General features: G+C 40.0%; 1 protein-coding gene across 2 annotated transcripts in view; it reads left to right on the forward strand.

Annotated features, from left to right (window-relative positions):
* GOLPH3L (golgi phosphoprotein 3 like) overlaps positions 1–21,601 on the forward strand; it is a 47,054-nt gene that overhangs the window by 20,398 nt on the left and 5,055 nt on the right. For both annotated transcript variants that reach the window (XM_006168457.3, XM_006168456.3), the window contains exons 3-4: positions 15,618–15,749; positions 17,098–17,212. In XM_006168457.3, the coding sequence (XP_006168519.1) occupies positions 15,618–15,749; positions 17,098–17,212 (247 nt within the window). The remainder of the gene's footprint in view (positions 1–15,617; positions 15,750–17,097; positions 17,213–21,601) is intronic.

The following is a 21,601-nucleotide window of genomic DNA, read 5'->3' on the forward strand; positions in this document are numbered from 1 at the left end:
TTGCTTTTGTTTTAGCTATGGGCATGTGTACTTAACAGAGAGAGACAGAAAGAAAGTGAGAAATCATACCTTCTGCCCCTTGAGGGGAGTAGCTACACCCTGATACAGTCTCTTTGGGATTTTGGATGTACATACGCATGTGCCTGGCATGATTTTTTTTTTTTAAGAATTATTTTTATTTAACTTTATTTATTTATTTATTTTTAATTTGACCAGAGAGGGACAGAGAGAGAGAGAGAAAGTGAGAGAGCAAGCTGCCAGGTCCAGGATTTGAATTATGGTTGGCCCTGTGGGAGTACCATCGCCTTAACCACCACACCACCTGCTGATCCCCTGGCATGATTTTTAAGCCACCAGGTCTGAGACTCAGCACAGCAGGCCATTAACCTCTACACCACCTACTGGCCCAGTTTTGCCTGTTTCGAAACTATATTATTGGCTTAATACTGTTATGTTTTCTTTTGTTCAAATGATGTTTGCAAGATTCATCTGTGTTGTATATAATTTCATCCACCTCATTGTTATATAGTATTTCATATATGAATATATCACCATTTATTGTATAGATTAATGGACACTCAGGAGTCCATTATGAACAGTGCTGCAAAGAATATCCTTGTACTTGTCAATTATGTTCTTTCAAACAATGCCACTATTCATATGCATAGGACCAAAAAAAAGATACAAGAGACTGGTTAAAACTTTCTTTTTATTATAAAGTATCTTAAATGCTGTACTTTTTCAAACTACTAATGATCCTCCATCAACTATAGTTAATCATTATAATTTATCAGCAATTGAAGATTAGAAGTAAAAGCTTTTTTTAGCTTTAAAAAAATTTCAAGGCCAACCTATGGCCTGGTGGTTAAGGTGACTGGATCCCACATGGCAGTTTGAGTCTCCAGACCCAGTGACTTGAAAAATACACCAGGCACATGCTCATATATGCCCCCAAAAAGGGAGAAATAGAGGAGAAGACGTAGTGTGACCATGCAGCATGCTGGGGGTTGTTTTCTTTCTTTCCCTTTCTTTCTTCTCACTGTCTCTCTTTAGTGTGCATAGGCCTTCTGGTAATTTTTTTTTTTTTTTAATTTCAGTGAACTAATAAAAAAAGTTTAAAAAAATCAGTCATAGGGCCAGCTCCCTAGGCAAGTGGTTAAGGGAACCCAATCCCACATGACCAACCTTGGTTTGAATCCCAGGCCCAGAGACTTGAGAAATATGCAAAGCATATATGCATGAATGCCCACAATTCTAATAGGATGGGAAATGGAAGAGAAGGGATTGAGGCATGACTGTGTCCCATTGAAGATACTTTCTTCCTCTTTCTCTTCTCTTCTCTTCTCTCTCTCTCTTCTCTCTCTCTCTCTGGTGAGCACATATAACTTCTAGTAAAAATAAAATAAAATTAGTCACTATAAATCAGTATACAATTTGTCAAGTATTGGCTGTAGATGAAGACAATTGTTCTACTTCGAAAGTGACTCAGTCTTGGGCAGCCACGTGGCATCGTGGTTAAGGGAGTTGAACCCCACATGGCTAACCATGATTTAAACCCCCAGTTCAGTGGCTTGAAAACGATGCTAGGTGCATGTACATGCCTGCCCAAAATTCTGACAGAATGGAGAAACAGAGGAAAAGAATCTGCACCATGACTATGCTCCATTGGAGGAAGCTTTCTCCCTCTCCCTCTGTGTCTTTCTCTGGCAAGCACACATGCATTAAGCAGGTATAAAAAGAAAAAAAAAAAAAAGACAGTGAGTCAGTCCTAAAAAATCATGTTAAAAATCAGAAGATTTAAAGTCTAACTTAGGTCACTACATGGTCTTTTCTTTTAGTTTCCTAGTTGCACAAAATGAACAATAAATCTTTATAGTTATTACCATTGTGAATGGGGCAAGTATATCAGGAAGACTTGTTTATCAGATCCTTTAAAAAAAAAAATAGGCTGAAAAAAAGTAGCTTTTTAAAAAACATTGTATCCAGCTGTATCACCTCAAAGAATTATTTACTGTTGAAATAAAAAGAAATAAATTTCCTTTTAACAGAAAGAAAATACAGTTTAAGCTATTTCATTGTAATCCTCTTCCTGATCCCCCAACTACCAAATGTGTACTGTTCTCTTCTAAAATACCTGATGTTAATATTCAGACAAAGCCACCCACTTAAATTTGTTTTTGCTGTAACCCTTGAGCTTACAAACTTACCATGAGCTGTTTTGTCTCCTTCATATTTTGTCCTCTTCATAATTATGTTTCTATAACTTAATTTTCAAAACAGTTTATACTTTATCCTGCTTGAATTCTGCGGAGAAATATCTTCTCCCTCACTCTTTTCCCAGAAAGTATGTGCACTCACCAGAGGGGAAAGTTAGAAACACCTTCCAGTGGGGCATGCCCATGCTACAATCCCTTCTCTGTTTTTCTATGGATATTTGGGGCACACACATGCTTGACTTGTTTTTCAAGCTGCCAGGGTGGGATTCCAGGGGTGAATGGCCATATGAGATCCAACTCCTTTAATCACCGTGCAGGTGACGTAATGGTTACATCACTGGACTCCCACATGGCTGACTGAAGCTCGAGTCCCAGACCTGGGAGACTTGAAACACATGCCACCAGGCGCATATGTGTGCATACCTAAAATCCCAAGAAGAGAATTTAGGAGAAGTGATTGCAGTGTGGCCATCCCCCCAGGGAGAGATTTCTCACTTTCTGTTTCTCTGTCTCTCTCCATCCCTCTGGCACATGCATATGTCCTGTAGCAAAAATCTCTCTCAAAAAAAAAAAAAAAAAAGAAAGTTAAAAATCTAATTTAGGTCACTAGTTTTGCCTCATGGTTTCCTAATTGCACAAAATAAATAAATCTCATCAGTAGTTAATTACTGTTTGGAATGGGACAAGTGTGTCCGGAGGATACTACTGTAAGGAATTCTAAAATGAATCGATTTTGTTAGTTTTAGTTTTGCTTCAGATTTTTAACTTAGTTACCACTGATATTAAGAGGAAACATGAAAGTTTACACATTATTTTTCTCTTCTCCTTTGCTCAAACTAGACATTCTGGTAATAAAGGGCAACAAGCCCAAGTAAGAAATTTGAATAACCCCATGTACAAAAGGGAAAATGTTTCTAAAAAACAGTAGATGGGGGAACCAGCAGTTGGCATAATGGCTGTGTCACTGAACTCCCTTGTAGTTGACCTTGGTTCAAGTCCTGGACTCAGTGGCTTAAACTTACACCGGGCGCAGGTGTGTGCATGTCCAAGATCCAAAGAGGAGAATGGAGAAGGGATTGCAGCGTGGCCATCCCCCCAGGGGTTGATTTCTCGCTTTCTGTCTCTCTGTCTCTCTTTCTAGTAAGCGCATGCACCCTATAGCAAAAACCTCTCAAAAAAAAAAAAATAGTAGATAGGGATCAGAAGGTGACATGGTAGTAAGGCATTTGATTCCCACATGACCTACAACAATTCATGTCCCAGACCCGGGGGCTTAAAAAGTCATACTGGGGGAGGGGGCCAGCAGGTGGCATGGTGGTTAAGGGCACTGGATGCCCACATGGCCGACCATGGTTCGAGTCCCAGACCTGGCAGCTTGCTTTCTCACTTTCTCTCTCGCTTGCTCTCTGTTTCTGTCTCTCTAGTCAAATTAAAAATAAATAAAGTTAAATAAAATAATTTTTTAAAAAATCACAAAAACCTCTCAAAAACATATATGTAGGGAACCAGCAGTTAATGTAATGGCTATGTCGCTGGACTCCCCAATCAGGCTTATTGTTTATATGTTGGATAAAAATAAAAAGCATTTATCAAATTAAGTAATTCTAATTTTCTTGAATATATATATGTGTGTGTGTGTGTGTGTGTGTGTGTGTGTGTGTATGTATAAATCTTTATGGACCAGCAGTTAGCGTAATGGCTATGTCGCTGGACTCCCATGTAGTCAACCACACTTTGAGTCCTGGACCCAGTGACTTGAACTCACGCCAGTTGCATGTGTATGCGTGCCCAAGATCCCAAGAAAAAAATGGAGGAGAAGGGATTGCGGCTTAGCCATTCCCCTGGGGGGTGATTTCTCACTTTCTGTCTCTCCGTCTCTGTCTTTCTGGCGCATGCACACAACCTACAGCAAAAACCTCTCCAAAAAAAGAAGAAGAAGAAAAGAATGGAGAAGAGGAGATTGCAGTGTGACCATTTCCCTGGAGGTTAATTTCTCACTTTTCTTCTCTTTGTCTCTCTCTAATGAGCACATGCACTCTATGGCACAAGTATTAAAACAAACAAACAAAAAAAAGCAGTAGATAATATTTAATTACAATAACCACATCTTCACAAAGTCTAGTGCAGAAATAAATGGTCATTAATTTCCTCCTCAGTTCATTCTTCTGGCCATAGATTAGAACCCATGTCACATATCCTCCTTTTGGAAGGCGACTATTACACTAAAAAGAGATTAGTACGAGTAAGTAGGGTTCTTTTTTCTTGCAAAGCTTAAGACCATATGAATAGACAGACCTCTTCTAGATTTTACTGTGGGAGTGTGATTGTAGTAGTTTTCTAGGGTTTTCATAATAAAATACCACAGTCTTGGTGGCTTAAATACTAAAAATTAACTTTTTCCCAGTTCTGGAGACTAAAAGTTCAAGATAAAGTTGGCAGATTTCATTTCTTCTGAGGCCTCTTTCCTTGCCTTGCAGATTGCTTGCTGTGTCCCCTGTGTCTGTGCATCCCTGGTATCTCTGTGTGCCCCAGTTTCCTTCTCTTACAAGGATATCTATTAGCTTAGATTTGGGCCCACTTGTACAGGCTCATTTTAACTTAATATCTCTTTAAAAGCCCTGTTTCCAGATACAGTCACATTCTGAGATACTGGGGTTTTAGCTTCAACATAAAATTTGAGGGGACATAATTCAGCCCATAACAATGATTTAGAAAGAGTTTAGAAGAAATGATAGATGTTAAAGACAATTTCATAATAATTTACTTCATCTGGAGTGCAGTTTACCCTGAGGAAGTATTACTGTATAATTGGGGATAGTAATTTCTGTGCAGTCTTCTAGCTTTAAAATTAATGTTAATTAGGGTTAACTAAAAAGATATCACACTAGTGTTTTATTATTTTAAACCACTTTTTTCCCTAGAGGGTACATGTGCTCTTCAGAGAGAAACCGAGAGTAGAAAGTAAGAAAGCAATCCAGATGGCCACACCGTTATCCCTTCACCTTCATCTCGCCCTCCTTTCAGGATTCGGGACATGCATGCACTCATGCTAGGTATGTTTTTCAAGCCAATGGGTCCAAGACCCAAACCACGTGTTTAGCCACGTGGTTTCCAGCTGCGTTAACCACCATACCACTGGCTGGCTTTTTAGCTAGCTTTTCAATTCTTAGTTAACTTTTGAGATAAGACTTGTGGCTGTGTGTAAGTTATGGAGCCTTCCTTTCTTTCCTTCCTTCTTAGAAGTTCAAAATAATATCTGTCTCCCCTTTTTTTTTTTTTTTTTTTTTTTGGCTAGAAAGTGCATGCACTCTGCAGAGAGGAAGAGGAGAGAGCACCCCCTTGGGGAATGGTCATGCTGTAATCCCTTCTTCTAAATCTCTCTCTCTCCCATTTTGGGATCTGGGGCACACATGCACATGTGTCCCACATGTTTCTCAAGCTATTGAGACTGGGACTCTAACTGTATAGTCAGCCACGTGGAGTCTGGCTGCCTTAATCACCAGGCCACAGAGCTGTCCCTGGAGTCTTTTATTGTAACGATAAGTGGGGAATTTCAGTATCTCTAGAAGACTAAACTTCTTAGATTTCATCTTCAACTTTAATCTAGAATTTCTGCTTAATAGAATAGTGAGAAACTGCGCTCTTATTTCTGAGCCTCTGTACGTGACTGTTTTGAGTGGTGCTTTGGGATAGTCAAGTAGAATACTGGAGATACCTCCACTGCCCATTCTATGTAAACGTCAAATGGCAGTAATTGTGCTTTCCATGGCAATGAAATCTTTCCTCATACTATCATCCTTTCCTGTTAACATTTGCACTGTAGTCATAAGAACGACTTAAAAGAATAATGCAGGATTTGGAATTAAAGTTCACACAAACTGTTATTTCTCCTGTTTGTTTTAGAAGAAAAATTTGTAAATATACTCTGTGCTTTGGATAAAACATTTAAGCAATAGAAGGAAGTAAAATTAACAAAGTGAGAAAGAGAAAGAAATTTAACTTTCCAGAAATACTGCAAATGTTGTTAGACATCCTTTTTCAGTCTAAAACATTTCCTTTTGTCCAAGCAGGCAACTTTAAGATCTTCAGGGTTGTTTTTAAGGTGTGTCTTCAAGGAAGTTTGAGTAAGGAAGGGCTCTTTGAATACTTAACTAAACGGAAATTCAACATAAAGTGTTGACTGTCTGAATTTATTGAATTCAGATTGCTCAACCTTTTGCAAGAGCAAAATGTCAGTAAAACTTGAAGTATGGGCCTAACCTCTGTGGCACAGTCAGTAGCATTTGTCTTCGTTTGCAATCATATTTTATAATCAGGAGTAAACAAAATCCACCCAAAGATCTTATTCTGTCACTTCTGCAAGATTCTCCATTGCTCATGAGAAGGTATACAATTCCATCTGTTTTCAGTGGAACCTACAATTTTCTTGATTTTTTTCCTTATATGTACAGCCTGTGGGAATGAAATCTAGTGACTGAATGACAAGCTTTAGTTTGTATGTGCTTGGTCTCCCTACTTAGACATACCAAAGCAATGGCTTTTGAACACAGAATTCTTAATTTAATTTTTTTTTTTATTGCCAGAGGGTGTGTGTACTTAGCAGAGTGAGAGAGAGAAAGCACTCCTCAATGAAATGTGGTCATGCCACAATCTCTCCTCCATTCCTCTATCCTGTTGGAATTTGGGACACACATGCATGCATACCCAGCGTGTTTTTCAAGCTGCCAGGGCCAGGACCCAAACTACAGTGGGCCATGTGAGATCTGGGTCCTTTAACCATGAGGCTATGGGACTGACTCAGAATTTTTTATTATGAAGGGTTTGAGAATTCAGCAAGCTAGAAAAGTGTATTTAAAAGAGAAAAAACAGGCAGGTGGCATGGTGGTTAAGCACCTGGATCCCACATGATCAGTTTGTGGTTGAAGTCCTGGACTTAGTGGCTTAGAAAATAATGCCAGGTGTGTGTGCATGCATGCCCAAAATCCCAAAAGGAAAATGGAAGAGAAGGGATTGCATAATGGCCATCTCCTTTGGGGGTTGATTTCTCATTCTTCTCTCTCTCTTTCCAACAAGTACACATACCCTGTAGCAAAACTAAAAAGAAAAAGAAAAGAAAAGAAAGAAAGGAAGAAGGAAAAAGAACCCTAGAAATGAATAAATATAAAAATAGAATATATTGGGTGGTTAGAAAAGTTATGACCTATTTTTCTATGCAAAAATGCATCATGACTTTTTTGACAACCCAATAGAATATATAAATAGATAAATATAGAAATATGTATGAATTTTTTCTTACCCCCTGGCTCAGGCTATTCCACACTTGGTTTTGCATCATTAATCTGTTCTAAGATAATACTATGGATGACAGTATCATAGTCTCTGTCAGTCATCTCTACCCATAGTACATAGGGACATGTACTGGTCTTCTCTCTTTCTCAGTGATTATCTTTTAGTCTCTTTCTTGTAGTTATATAGGTGTATGTTTTATCTTTTTTTTTTTTTTCAAAATTCTACATGTGTATTTTTATACTTTTTTCTGTTTTTTTCTATTCTTTCCTATTATAAAAAGAAATTTTAAAAATCCACTTGGAAAGTTTTACATATTTTGAGATGCTATGATGGGAAGAAGTGATATTCATAAACATACATTTTCAGATCCAGCAGGTAGTGTGATGGTTTAGGTGCTGGACCCAACATGGCTGACTCGGTGACCAGTGGCTTGAAAGACATGCTAGGTATGTGTGCATGCATACATGCCCAAAATCCCTAGAGAAGACTGGAGAAGAGAATGTGGTGTGACCTTCCCACTGGGGAGTGATACTCACTTACCCTCTCACTCTTGTCTCTCTCCAGTGAGTACATGCACCATATGACAAAAATCTAACAATAATAATAGTTTTCAACTCAGCCTCTGTGCTATATCAGTAACAAACCAGACTGCAGAGCTAGAAGCCACATGCTTGGTCAGCCTGAAGGTATGCATTGTGTGCATACCTTGTTTGCTCAGGATCCTGGCATGCTGGAAGACTGGAGGAAGGGGATCACTGTGTAGCTGAGCTCTGTGGAGAGTGCTTCCCCCACCCCACCCCCTTTCTCTCATGTGTGTACACACTCTCTATCATGAAAGTAAACAAATATATAAAATATACAGAGTCTACATCCTGGTCTCCATTGTTTTTGTATTTACAGTGCTTCTCATTTACAGTTCTGTTGACAATCTGACATCACTATAATTGCAACAGAAGTTATATGGTCAGGAAGAAACGAAAATCTTGCCTTCGGTTGCTTTAATGCTGGCTAATGTTTGCACACCTGTTGAAATTTATAAGGTCACTACTGGAGTATACATAAGTTGTATCTAAATAAATTATGTGTTCTCAGGTGAGTTATACTTTAACCCTAATTAAGCAGCTAAATGTGTGCAACTAAGTATTAATCTAAAAAATATAACCTACCACCGGGGCCAGCAGGTGGCATGGTAGCTAGGGTGCTGGACTCCCACAGTTTGAGCCTAGACCTAGTGCCTTAAAATCACACTGGGTGCGTGTGCGTGCTTGTCCAGAATCCCAAGAGGAAAATAGAGGAGAAGGGGTCGTGGCATGGCCATCCTCTCTGGGGGGTGATTTCTCACTTTCTGTCTCTCTGTCTCTGTCTCTGTCTTTGTAGTGAGTGCAGGTGCCCTATAGCAAAAATCTCTTGGGGAAAAAAAAAGAAAGAAAAGAAAAGAAAATCAAACCAGGTTCATGTGTGTGTGCCCAAAATCCTGAGAGGAGAATGGAGGAGAAGGGATTGAAGTGTGGCCATCCCCTTTGGGGGATTATTTCTCACTTTTCCTCTCTGTTTCTCTAGTAAGTATACATGTCCATGGCAAAAAAAAAAAAACAAAACAAAAACTACTTCCTCGTCAAAGAGTAGTCATGATATGAATATGATTCTTAGAATAGCTGTGAAGCAGGCAGAGGAGGAACTAATTTTTCTCCTCAGGAAATTTGGAGATGTCTAAGGGATGTTTTTTGCTCAAACTGAGTTTTTGTCAAGTTAATATGTTTTACTTTCAATCACACATTTATGATTTCAAGAACTATTGGGTTGTCAGAAAAGTCATGACAAATTTTTGCATAGAAAAACATGAAAAATACGTCATTGCTTTTCTGATGGCCCATTATTTCCTGGGCTGGCTCCATGATCTAGTGGTAAGGGAGCTGGACCCCACATGGCCAACCACAGTTTGAATCCCATCCATGGCAGCTTGAAAAAGACACTGAGCACAGGTGCATACACGCTCAAAATCCCAACAGGATGGAGAAAATAGAAATGATTGTGGCATGACCACACTCCATTCTTTTCCTTTTAGCTTTTGCTATAGGACGTATGTGCTTGACAGAGAGAGACAGAGGAAGAGAGGAAAAGTGAGAAATCACACCCCAAGAGGGATGGCCACGCCATAATCCCTTTTCCTCCACTTGGGATTTTGGGCACAAATGCTTGCCTGGCATGTTTTTCAAGCCTACAGGGCCATATATATTCTGTTATATGGGATCCAATCCTCTTAACCACAATGCCACAGTCTGGCCCATGCTGTCTCTCTCACTGTCTCTGTCTCTGTGTCCCTCTGGCAAGCACACATACCCTCTAGCAAAAAAAAAGGGGTGGGGGCAAGCAGATAGTACTATGTATCAGTCATAAGGGATATTCTCTCCTTAAGGAACTTATAGCCTAGAGAGGACAAACAGTGAATACAACTTGATGTACACATTATATGAGAAAAGTATATATGTGTGTATATATATGTAGGCACACCCAGATGGGGAATCTAACATGGATTATGTGACCCCTGTACTCATTTCTTAAGTAGGAGGAGGAGTTGGGGAAGGAAGAGTATTGGTTTTTCTATAAGGAGAAAGCAATATGTGCAAAGACCATGCATTAAAAACATTTATGGGGGCAGGGAACCAGCAGTTAGCGTAATGGCTATGTCGCTGGACTCCCACGCAATTGACCATGGTTCGCTACCCGGACCTGGTGGCTTAAATCTCATGCCAGGCGTGTGTGCGTGCGTGCCCAAGATCCCAAGAGGAAAATGGAGGAGAAAGGATTGCGGCGTGGCCATCCCCCCTGGGGGGTGATTTCTTGCTTTCTGTCTCTATGTCTCTCTCTGTCTGGCGAGCGCACGCGCCCCATAGCAAAAATCTCTAAAAAAAAAAGATGCCTCACTTTGAAGTGAGGTATTACTATAAAAAAATTAAAAAAAAAAAAAAAAAAAAAACATTTATGGGGGGAACCAGAAGTTAGCATAATGGCTATGTCGCTAGACTCCCACATAGTTGACCACGGTTCACGTCCCAGACCCGGTGGCTTAAAACTCACGCCGGGCGCGTGTGCATGCATGCCCAGGATCCCGAGAGGAGAATGGAGGAGAAGGGATTGCGGCGTGACCATCCCCCCGGGGAGTGATTTCTTGCTTTCTGTCTCTCTGTCTCTGTCTGTCTGGCGAGCACACACGCCCTATAGCAAAAACCTCTCCAAAAAGAATCAACAGAAATAAAAGTAATAGGTCTCAAATATTATCAGATATCAAGGACCTCAGATATTAAAATAATCAGACAAGGGACCAGCAGTTAGCATAATGGCTATGTCGCTGAACTCCCATGTAGTTGACCACTGTTCGAGTCCCGGACCTGGTGGCTTAAACTCACACTAGGCACATGTGCATGTGTGCCCAAGATACCAAGAGGAGAATGGAGGAGAAGGGATTGCGGCGTGACCATCCCCCCGGGGAGTGATTTCTTGCTTTCTGTCTCTCTGTCTCTGTCTGTCTGGCGAGCACACGCGCCCTATAGCAAAAACCTCTCCAAAAAAAATAAGTAAAAATAAAAATAAATAATCAGACAATATGAAATATCTATGATATTTTTAAAGAAATAAAACAATTAGGGCTTGGAGATGGCCTGGTGGTTAAGGCACTGGACTCCTCCCATATGGCTGACTGGGGTTCCAGTCTTGGGACCAGTAGCTTGAAAATCATGCTGTGTGTCTTTGTGTGTATGTGCATGCCCAAAATACCAAGAGAAGAATGGAGGAGAAGGGATTTCAGCGAGGCCATCTCCCCAGGGGATGATTTCTCACTTTCCCTCTCACTCTCTCTGTCTGTCTCTCCAGCATGTGAATATATTCTAAGCCCAAAATCCTTTAAAAAAAGAAAAAGAAAGTATGGGAACCAGCAGTTAGCATTATGGCTATGTCGCTGGACTCCCACATAGTCGACCACGGTTCGCGTCCCAGACCCGGTGGTTTAAACTCACGCCGGGCGCGTGTGCATGTGTGCCCAAGATCCCAAGAGGAGAATGGAGGAGAAGGGATTGTGGTGTGACCATCCCCTCTGGGGGGTGATTTCTCGCTTTCTGTCTCTCTCTCTCTCTGTCTGTCTGGCGAGCGCACACGCCCTACAGCAAAAAACCTCTCCAAAAAAAAAAAAGAAAGAAAGAAAGAAAGAAATTAAATAAAATGAAAGAATCACAAAATGAATGGCAAAAAGAAATTATCACAGATAACCAGGCAAATGTGAAAATAACTAAACAGAATTTTATTACAAATGAAAAATTGTTGAAATCAAACTCACAGGGTTGAGGCTGGCAGATGGTGTGGTAGTTAAGGGTACTGGACTGCCATATGGTTGACTGAGGTTTGAGTCCCAGGTGCTTGCTTTCTCCCTTTTCCTCTCTCTTTCGCTCTGTCCTTCTCTGGTCAAATTAATATAAGAAAAATTAAATAAAATAATTCTTAAGAAAAAAGCACAGAGATAAATTATTAGATACAGGTGAAGAGAAATTATTAGATACAGGTGAAGAGAGAAATAGTAAATTAGAAGCCAGGTATAAAATTACTCTTCAGTACAGAGCACAAGCAATAGAAAATATGAGAGGTTAGAAGACCTGGGGGTTAAAGTAAGAAAGACTGAAGTCCCAGAAAGAAATAATAAAGACAGTAGAGGAGGTCAAAATTCTTAGAAGAACCGAGAATTTTTGAGAACTATGAACCCACAGCTATAGAAACTATAACATGTCAATCAGGATAAATAAAGTCACACACAATTGTGTTGTAGTCAAACTGTAAAATACCAACAGAGAAGATCTTTTTTTAATTATTTAATTTTATTGTTATTATTATTATTATTATTATTATTTAAAAAAAAAAATTACATTGATCAGAGAGCAAGAAAGGGAAAGTGAGAAAGCAAGCCACCAGGTCTGGGATGGGACTCCAATGATGGGCCATGTGGAATTCCAGTACTTTAACCACTACGCCACCTGCTGGCCCCCAGAGAAGATCTTAAGGACGAGAGAAAAAAGTCACATCGCTGCAAAAACCACCGTCTGTAAGAATGACAAATTTTTCACTGTAATGCTGGAAGTTAGACAGGGCATAATGTCTTAAGTGTGATAAGAGGAAACTATCAACCTAGAATTTTTTGTTCAGAGAAGCTACCTTTCAAGAAAGGAAAATAGGGACCAGCAGATGGTGTAATGGTTACGTCGATGAATTCCTATGTAATCGACCGTAGTTAGAGTCCTGGACCTACCAACTTGAAAATCACGCCAGGCATGTGTGCGTGGGTGCCCAAAATCCCGAGAGGAGAATGGAGAAGGGATTGTGGCATAGCCATCTCCCTGGGAGGGGTGATTTCTCACTTTCTCTGTCTGTCTGGTGAGCGCATGTGCCCTACAGTGAAAATCTCTCCAAAAATCTATATTGGGGCTGCAGGGGACATGGTGGTGAAGGGCACTGGGCTCCCACATGGCTGACCGTGGTTCGAGTCCCAGACCTGGTGACTTTGCTTTTCTCACTCCCCTCCACCCCGCACTCTGTCCTTCTCTGGACAAATTAAAATTAATTAATTCAGGGGACCAACAGGTGGCATGGTGGTTAAGGCGCTGGACATTCCAACATGGCTGACCATGGTTCAAGTCCTGGATCTTGTGGCTTGCTTTCTCACTTTCTCTCTTTCTCTGTGTCTCTCTCTGGTTAAAATAAAATAAGTAAATGAATAAATAAAATTTAAAAAAAAAATTCATTAAAGTTCAATAAAATATTTTTTTTAAAAAGAAGAAGAAGAAAGATAGGGAATGAAGACATTTCAAATAAGAGTTTCCCTCCAATAGTCTTTCACTTAAGGAAATTCTACTGTATGAAGGAAAGTGGTACCAGAAAGGAGATCTGAAGTGCAAAAAGGAATGGTGAGCAAAGGAGTTGGTAAGCTTCTGAGTAAATCTGAACAAAGACCACCTATATAAAATAATGATGACAACTAATATCTAATTTGTAAGGTATAAAAAAGATACTGGACACTAGGAGAGTGGCTAAAATAAATTTTTTAATTTATATTTTATGTTAGTATTAAATTAATGGTCATGTATGTTAAAAGGTCAAGGATAACTTTTGTTTTAATTTAACAGAGGGCACATGTTCTGGTCACAGAGAGAAAGAGAGAGAGAGAGTGAGAAAACATCCTCCAGTGGGGTATGGCCCTGCCACAATCCCTTCTCCCTCCACATCTCCTTCCTTTCAGGATTTGGGGCACACATGCTCACATGCTCAGTGCATTTTTCAGGCTGCCAGGCTAGAATTTGAACTACAGTCCACCACGTGCCACCTGGCTTACCTTAACCATCACTATGAGGCCAGCCCTCACTAATTATAACTTAGTGTTTTGGGGGATTTTTTTTCTTTTTTTCTTTTTGGCTGCAGGGCTTATATGCTCACCAGAGAGACAGACAGAAAGCGAGAAATCACCCCCTAGTGGGGTTGGCCATGCCTGAATCCCTTTTCCTCCATTCTCTCCTTGGGATTTTGGACACATGTGCACACATACGCAGCATGAATTTTAAACCACCAGGTCAGGAATTCAACGACAGTTGGCCATGTTGGAGTAACCAGCGATGTAACCACTACACCAATTATTCCCCACAAATAATTCTAAAAGAAAAGTGTGTATAAATTCCAAGACAGTGAAAAGGAAAATGGAATTTTAAAAATTTTTAATAAGGGACCAGCAGGTAGTATAATGGTTAAGGCAGTGGATCCCACATAGTCAGCTCTGCGGTTTAAGTCCTGAACCCAGTGACCTGAAAAACATGTCAGGTGTGTGTGCATGTGAGCCTAAAAATCCCAAAAGGAGAATGGAGAAGAGATTGCAGCATGGCCATCCCCCGAGGATGATTTCTTACTTCTCTACCTCTATGTCACTCTCCAGCATGTGCATGTGCCCTGTGGCAAAAAAAAAAGAGAGAGAGAGAGAGATTAACTTTTTTAGAATATTAGAACTTGGCATGTCATTTTTTTTTTTAAGAATTATTTTATGGGACTGGCAGGTGGCATGGCAATTGAAGCGCTGGACTCCCACATGGGTGACCACAGTTTGCATCCTGGACCTGGCAGCTTGCTTTCTCACTCCCTCTTTCTCTGTCTATCTTTCTCTCTGGTCAAAATTGAAGAAAAATGCTAATAAGTAAAATTTTAAATAAATAAATATTTTTCTAAAAATTATTTTATTTAAATTTATTTATTTATTTATTGTAATTGGACCAGACAGAGACAGGAAAAGGGGGGGTGAGGGGGAGTGAGAAAGCAAGCTGCCAGATCTGGGACTTGAACTTGGTCGCCCATATGGGAGTCCAGTTCCCTTAACCACCATGCCACCTGCCGGTCCCGACAATTATTGACTTATAATAGTGAAACTATAGGAATTCATTAAAGAATTTGAAGCCAGATAATCATATTTTGAGATGTTTCAATTACAGGAATTAAGAAGCATTCTACTATCTTTTTCCTCTAAATTTTTTTATTGCAGGGGCCAGCAGGCGGCATGATGGTTAAGAGAGCTGGACTTCCACATGGCCAACCACGGTTCAAGTCCCAGACCTGGTGGCTTGCTTTCTCACTTCCCCTGTCTTTCTCTCTCTCACACTATGTCCCTCTCTGGTCAAATTTAAATAAATAAAGATAAATAAATAATAGTTCTTTAAAATTTTTTTTTTATTGCAAATCAAAAGAGAAAGTGTGTGTTCACACCCCAGTGAGGCAGACCATGCCACTATCATTTTTTCTCCATCACTTCTTCCCATCTTATTTTGAGGCATGTATGTATATCCACTTGGCATGTTTTTCAAGCTGCCGAGACTAGGATTCAAACCACAGTCAGTGAAGTGGTATCTGGCTGCCAATACACAGTGCTTATACTGTGTGCTGGGGCCCACCATCTGTTTTCTTTTCCTATACTTACTTCGTTTTCAATTCATATAATGTGATATGAAATAATCACAGCAATGTGACCCATTCTTGAGGTGTCTGCTGAAAATAAATAATCCCTTTTAGAACATTCTCTTCTCTTTTTCCCTTTCCTAGGGTTACACATCTTTCTGGAATGACTGCATATCTTCCGGCCTGAGAGGGGGCATCCTCATAGAACTAGCCATGCGGGGTCGAATCTATCTGGAACCCCCAACTATGCGTAAGAAGCGACTACTGGACAGAAAGGTACAGCGTACTCTCACTATCCTCTTAACTTAATGGAAATCAAATATAGGAGTACATTTTTGAAAGAATAGAAAGACCTGAGTGTGAGACAAGATAAATATCACTGACTCAGCTGTCCCGTTTTTAAACAGGTTTAATTATTCGGTAGCAGAGGGAGAAATCTAATATGCATGGTCTAAAGAGTCATAGGAAGTTTGTGGTTTTGTCTTCCTTTTTTAGGCAGAAAAGTCACATTGAGGATACTGCTGCTGATTTCTCTCTATATATCTATAACATGAAATAAGGTATTACATAGGTGGAGGGAGTCATGTGAGTTAGGCTATCTTTGCTTCACTTTAGTTATTCTCCATTAACTATACAGTTTCTCTTCTCCCACTTACTGCACGTCCTCTCCAACATATGAACTATACTCTGGTATCCATGTTCTTACTAAATTTTTCTACTCACAGCTTCACTGCCATCCTAAGCATTCTACTAAAACTATGTTCTTCAGTATCACCAGCTTCTTTTTGATCTTCAGTTTGTTTTTCTCTTTTATGTATGGTGTTTGACATTGTTGATCCCCTCCTCCTACTTGAAACTTGCTCCATTCTTGGTCTTTGTTTTATTCTCTTGCTTCTTTGAATATTCTGTTTCCTTTACTTCTCCATTCGCTGATATCTAAATCTATATCCCTTTGCATGCTTTTCTTTCTTCTTGGAGATATTTTTCACCTTTGCAGGTTCATCTGTCACCTCCATGAGACTAAACTCCCAAATTTCTAGACATACCTTCAGGAACATACTTAACTATCAGCTAAACATTTCAACTTGTCTGTCCTCTATCAGTTAAAACAAAAACTTACCGAACCCTCCCACATGGCCAACCATGGTTCGAGTCCTGGACCTGGCGACTTGCTTCCCCTCCCTCCCTCCCTCTCTTTCTCTCTCTCTCTCTCCCTCTCTGATCAAATTAAAATAAATAAAATAAATAAACTTCAATAAAATAATTCTTTAAAAACAAAAAACAAACTTAGTAACTTTCCCCCAAAACTGGCTTCCTTTACTTCCTTTACTACTTCACTAAATGTTTCACAAGTTGGTTGTCTAAACTCGAGTTAATATTGAATCTTTTCTCCCTTGTCCTTTATATTCAAGTTGTCATGAGGGCCCACTTCACATGTTCTTTTTGTCTTCCCACTATCATCCCATGTGAGATTTTTGTACTTCTTGAGAACAGAGGCAGTATATTATGCTTCTTTATATTTCTTGCAACACTTGACCAGCTGTGTATATATTGTATGATGTGTTGAAAGATTTTAACTTGAATGAAGTGAATACATCAATCCTTGTTTGTTCTTTCCTCAAAGGTACTGCTAAAGTCAGACAGTCCAACGGGTGACGTTTTACTGGATGAAACTCTCAAACACATCAAAGCAACTGACCCCACAGAAACTGTCCAAACATGGATAGAGCTACTCACCGGTGAGATAACTAAAAATGATTCACAAATTTCATATTTTGTTACCTTTATCCTATACTTAAAGTTGGGAAAAGAAGTACAGAAATGTAGTGTACCAAATCAGATATAGATGGTCTGCTATTTATCTGTACTAATGAGGAACCCAAAAAACAGGATTAATCAATACCTAAAAATTTTTTTTTTTTTTTTGGAGAGGGTTTCGCTATAGGACGCATGTGTTCGCCAAACAGACAGAGAGAGACATAGAGACAGAAAGCAAGAAATCACCCCCCCAGGGGGATGGTCATGCCACCATCCCTTCTCCTCCATTGTTCTCTTGGGAATTTGGGCATGCACGCATATGCACCCGGCATGAATTTCAAGCCTCCAGGTTCAGGACTCAGAAGATGATTGACGCACTAAACATTATGATAACCGTTGGTCCCAAATCTTTTTTTTTTTTTTTTTGAGAGGTTTTTGCTATAGAGTGTGTGCACTCACCAGAAAGACAGAGAGAGACAGACAGAAAGCTAGAAATCACCCCCAGGAGAGATAGCCATGCAGCAGTCCCCTCTCCTCCATTATCCTCTTGGGATCTTGGGCACACACGCACATGCACCCAGCGTGAGTTTAAGCCACCGGGTCCAGGACTCGAACTGCAGTCGACTACATGGGAGTCCAGCAACATAGCCGTTACTCCAACTGCTGGTCCCAATACCTAAAATCTTCTAACACTTTATCTTCTGTCACCCTATTCTGAAAGTTCTTTAACAGTATTTTTTTTATTATTACTACTTTTTCTTAAGAATTCTTTGGTTTAACTTTATTTACTTTATTTATTTTCTTTTTTTTTAATTGATCAGAGAGGGACAGAGTAAGAGAGAGTGAGAGTGAGAGAGGAGAGAAAGTGACAAACTGCCAGGTCCTGGACTCAAACCACAAACGGCCCTAACTACCACACCAGCCCCTATTTATTACTGCTTTTTAATCCGACCAGAGAAAGACATGGGAAGAGAGAGAGAGGGAAAGTGAGAAAGCAAACTGTCAGATCCAGGACTTGAACCGTGGACCGCCATGTGGGAGTCCAGAACTTCAACCACCTTGCCACCTGCTGGCTCCTTCATTTTTATTTTTTGCTTTAAAGTGTGTGTACTTGCTGGGGGAGTGGACGAGACAGAGAGAAAGAAAGGACGTTAGAAAGCATCCCCAAAAGGGGATAACCGTGCTATAATCCTTTCTCCATTCTCCTCTTGGAATTGTGACACACACACGCACACATACCTGGCATGTTTTTCAAGTTGCTGGGTCCGGGACTTGAACCATACAGTCAGACACATAGATCCAGCTGCCTTAACCACCATGCCACCTGGCTGGACCAAATTCCCCAGTATTAACTTGACTCTCTTCATTGTCGAATATTTTATTGAGTAAATGTCCACATTTGTTTGTTCATTCTTCAGTTCAGATGGACTTTTGAGTTAATACACTTTTTAGCTACTGTGAATGTGGCTACCAGCATTCATGGGCAAGTTTCTATGTAGACATGTTGTTTTTTGTTTTTTTTTTTTAAGAGAGAGATTTTTGCTTTAAGGCATGTGGTGCACTCTCCAAAGAGACAGAGAGAGACAGAAAGTGAGAAATCACTACCCAGGGGGAGTAGCCATGCAGTCCCTTCTCCTCTCAGGATTTTGGGCATGCATGCACACACACCCGATATATGTATTTTTGTTTTGTTTTTTGGAAAGTTTTTTGCTATAGGGTTCATGTATTCACAAGAAAAAAAGAGCGAGACAGAGAGGCAGAAAGCAAGAAATCATCCCCCAGGAGGGATGGCCACGCCACAGTCCCTTCTCCATTCTCTTCTTGGGATCTTGGGTATACACACACACATGCCCGGTGTGAGTTTAAGCCACCGGATCTGGGATTCAAACCACAGTCTTCTACATGGGAGTCCAGTGACATAGCCATTATGCCAACTACTGGTCCCAACCCAATATAAGTTTTAAGCCACCAGGTTTAGGACTAGAATCACAGATCGACTACATGAGAGTCTAGTGATGTAACTATTATGCCATCCCCACAGACACCGTTTTAATTTCTTTCAGGCATATCGCTTGAAGTGGATTACTGGGTCTGTAGTAAATCAAAGATTAACATTTTTTCATTGTGGTAAAATAAAGATAACATTATTTTAGCCATTTGCAAGTATACAATTCAATGACATTAAATATATTTACAATGTTATATAAACCATCAATTTTCCCTATACCCAAAGTTTTCTCATCCTCCAACATAAACTCTGTATTCATCAAACAGTAACATCATCTTTCCTTCTTCCTCTAGTGCCTGGCAACCCTTATTCTACTTTCTGTCTCTATGAATTTGCTTATTCATATTACGTTATATAAGTTTGGAATCATGCAATATTTGTCCTGTGTCTAGTTTATTTCACTGAATATAGTGTTTTCAAGGCCCGTTCATGCTGCAGAATATATCAAAACTTCTCTCCTTTTTATGTTGGAATATTATCTTACTGCTTGTATAGGCCACCTTTGTTTATCCATTCACTTGTTGATGGACATGGGTTATTTCCACTTTTTGGCCATTGTGAATATATGACTAAGATAGTGAGCACCTTTTCAGATGCTTATTGGTCATTTGTATATCTTTGGATAAATCTCTATTCAAATCTTTTTCCCATTTTTTAATTGGGTTGTTTTGTTGTTGAGTTTTAGAATTTCTTCATGTGTTCTGGATATTGACCTATTATTATAGGTATGTTTGCAATTTTTTTTTTTTAATTTGCCAGATAGACAGAGAGGGAATGTGAGAAAACATCCCCCACAGAGTCTGGTGATGCCACAGTCCATTCTCCATCTCTCCTCCTTTTAGGATTTTAGGCATATCTGCATACATACCCAGCATGTTTTTCAAGCTGATGAGTCCAGGACTCAAATTGCATGGTCACCCATGCCTCAACCACCAGGCCATGGGTAGGCCCTGTTTTCTTTTTTATGATTTTACTGGGTTGTCAGAAAAGTCATGACACATTTTTTTAAATTATTTATTTAATTTTTTATTTATTCAGTCACTTATTTTTTTTTTTAATTTGACCAGAGAGAAACACAGAGAGAGAGAGAGAGGGAGAGAGAGAGAGAGTAAACCACCAGGTCCGGGACTTGAACCGTGGTTGGCTACATGGGAGTGTCCAGCGCCTTAACCACCATGCTACCCGCTGGTCCCGTCATGGCACATTTTTGCATAGAAAAACAAAGAAAAAAATACATCATGATTTTTCCAACAACCAATATTGTTTTTTATTGCCAAAGGGTGTGTGTGCCTGCCAGAGAGAGGAAGAGAAAGCATTTCTTCAACAGGTTGTGGTCACACTTCAATCTTTCTCTTCCATTTCTCCTTCCCATCAGGATTTGGGGCATGTATGTATGTACATGTGCCCAGCATATTTTTCAAGCTAGTGGGCCAGGACTTGAACTGTGGTCAGCCATGTGGGATCTTGCTCTCTAGCTTACCACTTAAACCACTGTGCTATGGAACTAGCCCTGCAAATATTTTCTGTCACCTGTAGTTTGCCTTTTCACTTTCTTAATAGTATCCTTTGATTCACAAAGTTCTCAATTTCGATGAAATCCAATTTGTTTTATTTTTTTATATTAAACTTTCTTTTTTTAATTGAGAAATTCACATAACATATGATTAAGCGTTGACTTTTTTTTAAAGGGTTCAATTTAATTTAATTTATTATTTTTAAAATTTGACCAAAGAGAAACCGAAATAGAGGGAAAATGAGAAAGCAAGCCACCATGTTAGGGACTTGAACCATAGTAAGCTACGTAGGAGTCCAGTGCCTTAACCACCATGCCACTTGCTGGCCCCAAAGTGCAATTTATGTTTTCTTTGGTTGCCTGCACTTTGGTATCAAATCCATGAAAGCATTTTTAAATATAATGTCAAAATTTTCCTTATTATGAGCCAGCAGATGGCATAACAGTTATGTTACTGGACTCCATACAGCCAACCACAGTTCGAGTCCTTCACCTGGTGGCTTGAAAATCATGCCAGGTGCATGTGTGTGCATGCCCAAGATCCCTGGAGGAGTATGAAAGAGAAAGGATTGCGGTATGGCCATCCCCTGGGGGCAACTTTTCACTTTCCTTCTCACTGTCTCTGTCTCTCTCTGGCGAGTATATATACACTGGGATCAGCAGTTAGTGTAATGGCTATGTCGCTGGACTCCCATGTAGTCGACTGCAGTTCGCATCCCGGACCCGGTGGCTTAAAACTCATGCTGGGCGTGTGCTCGTGTGTGCCCAAGATCCTGAGAGAACGGAGAAGAAGGGATTGTAGCATGGCCATCCCCCCTGGGGGGTGATTTCTCGCTTTCTGTCTCTCTG

The sequence above is a fragment of the Tupaia chinensis genome, unplaced genomic scaffold, assembly GCF_000334495.1.
Source record: "Tupaia chinensis unplaced genomic scaffold, TupChi_1.0 Scaffold145814_1, whole genome shotgun sequence".
Taxonomy (NCBI): domain Eukaryota; kingdom Metazoa; phylum Chordata; class Mammalia; order Scandentia; family Tupaiidae; genus Tupaia; species Tupaia belangeri.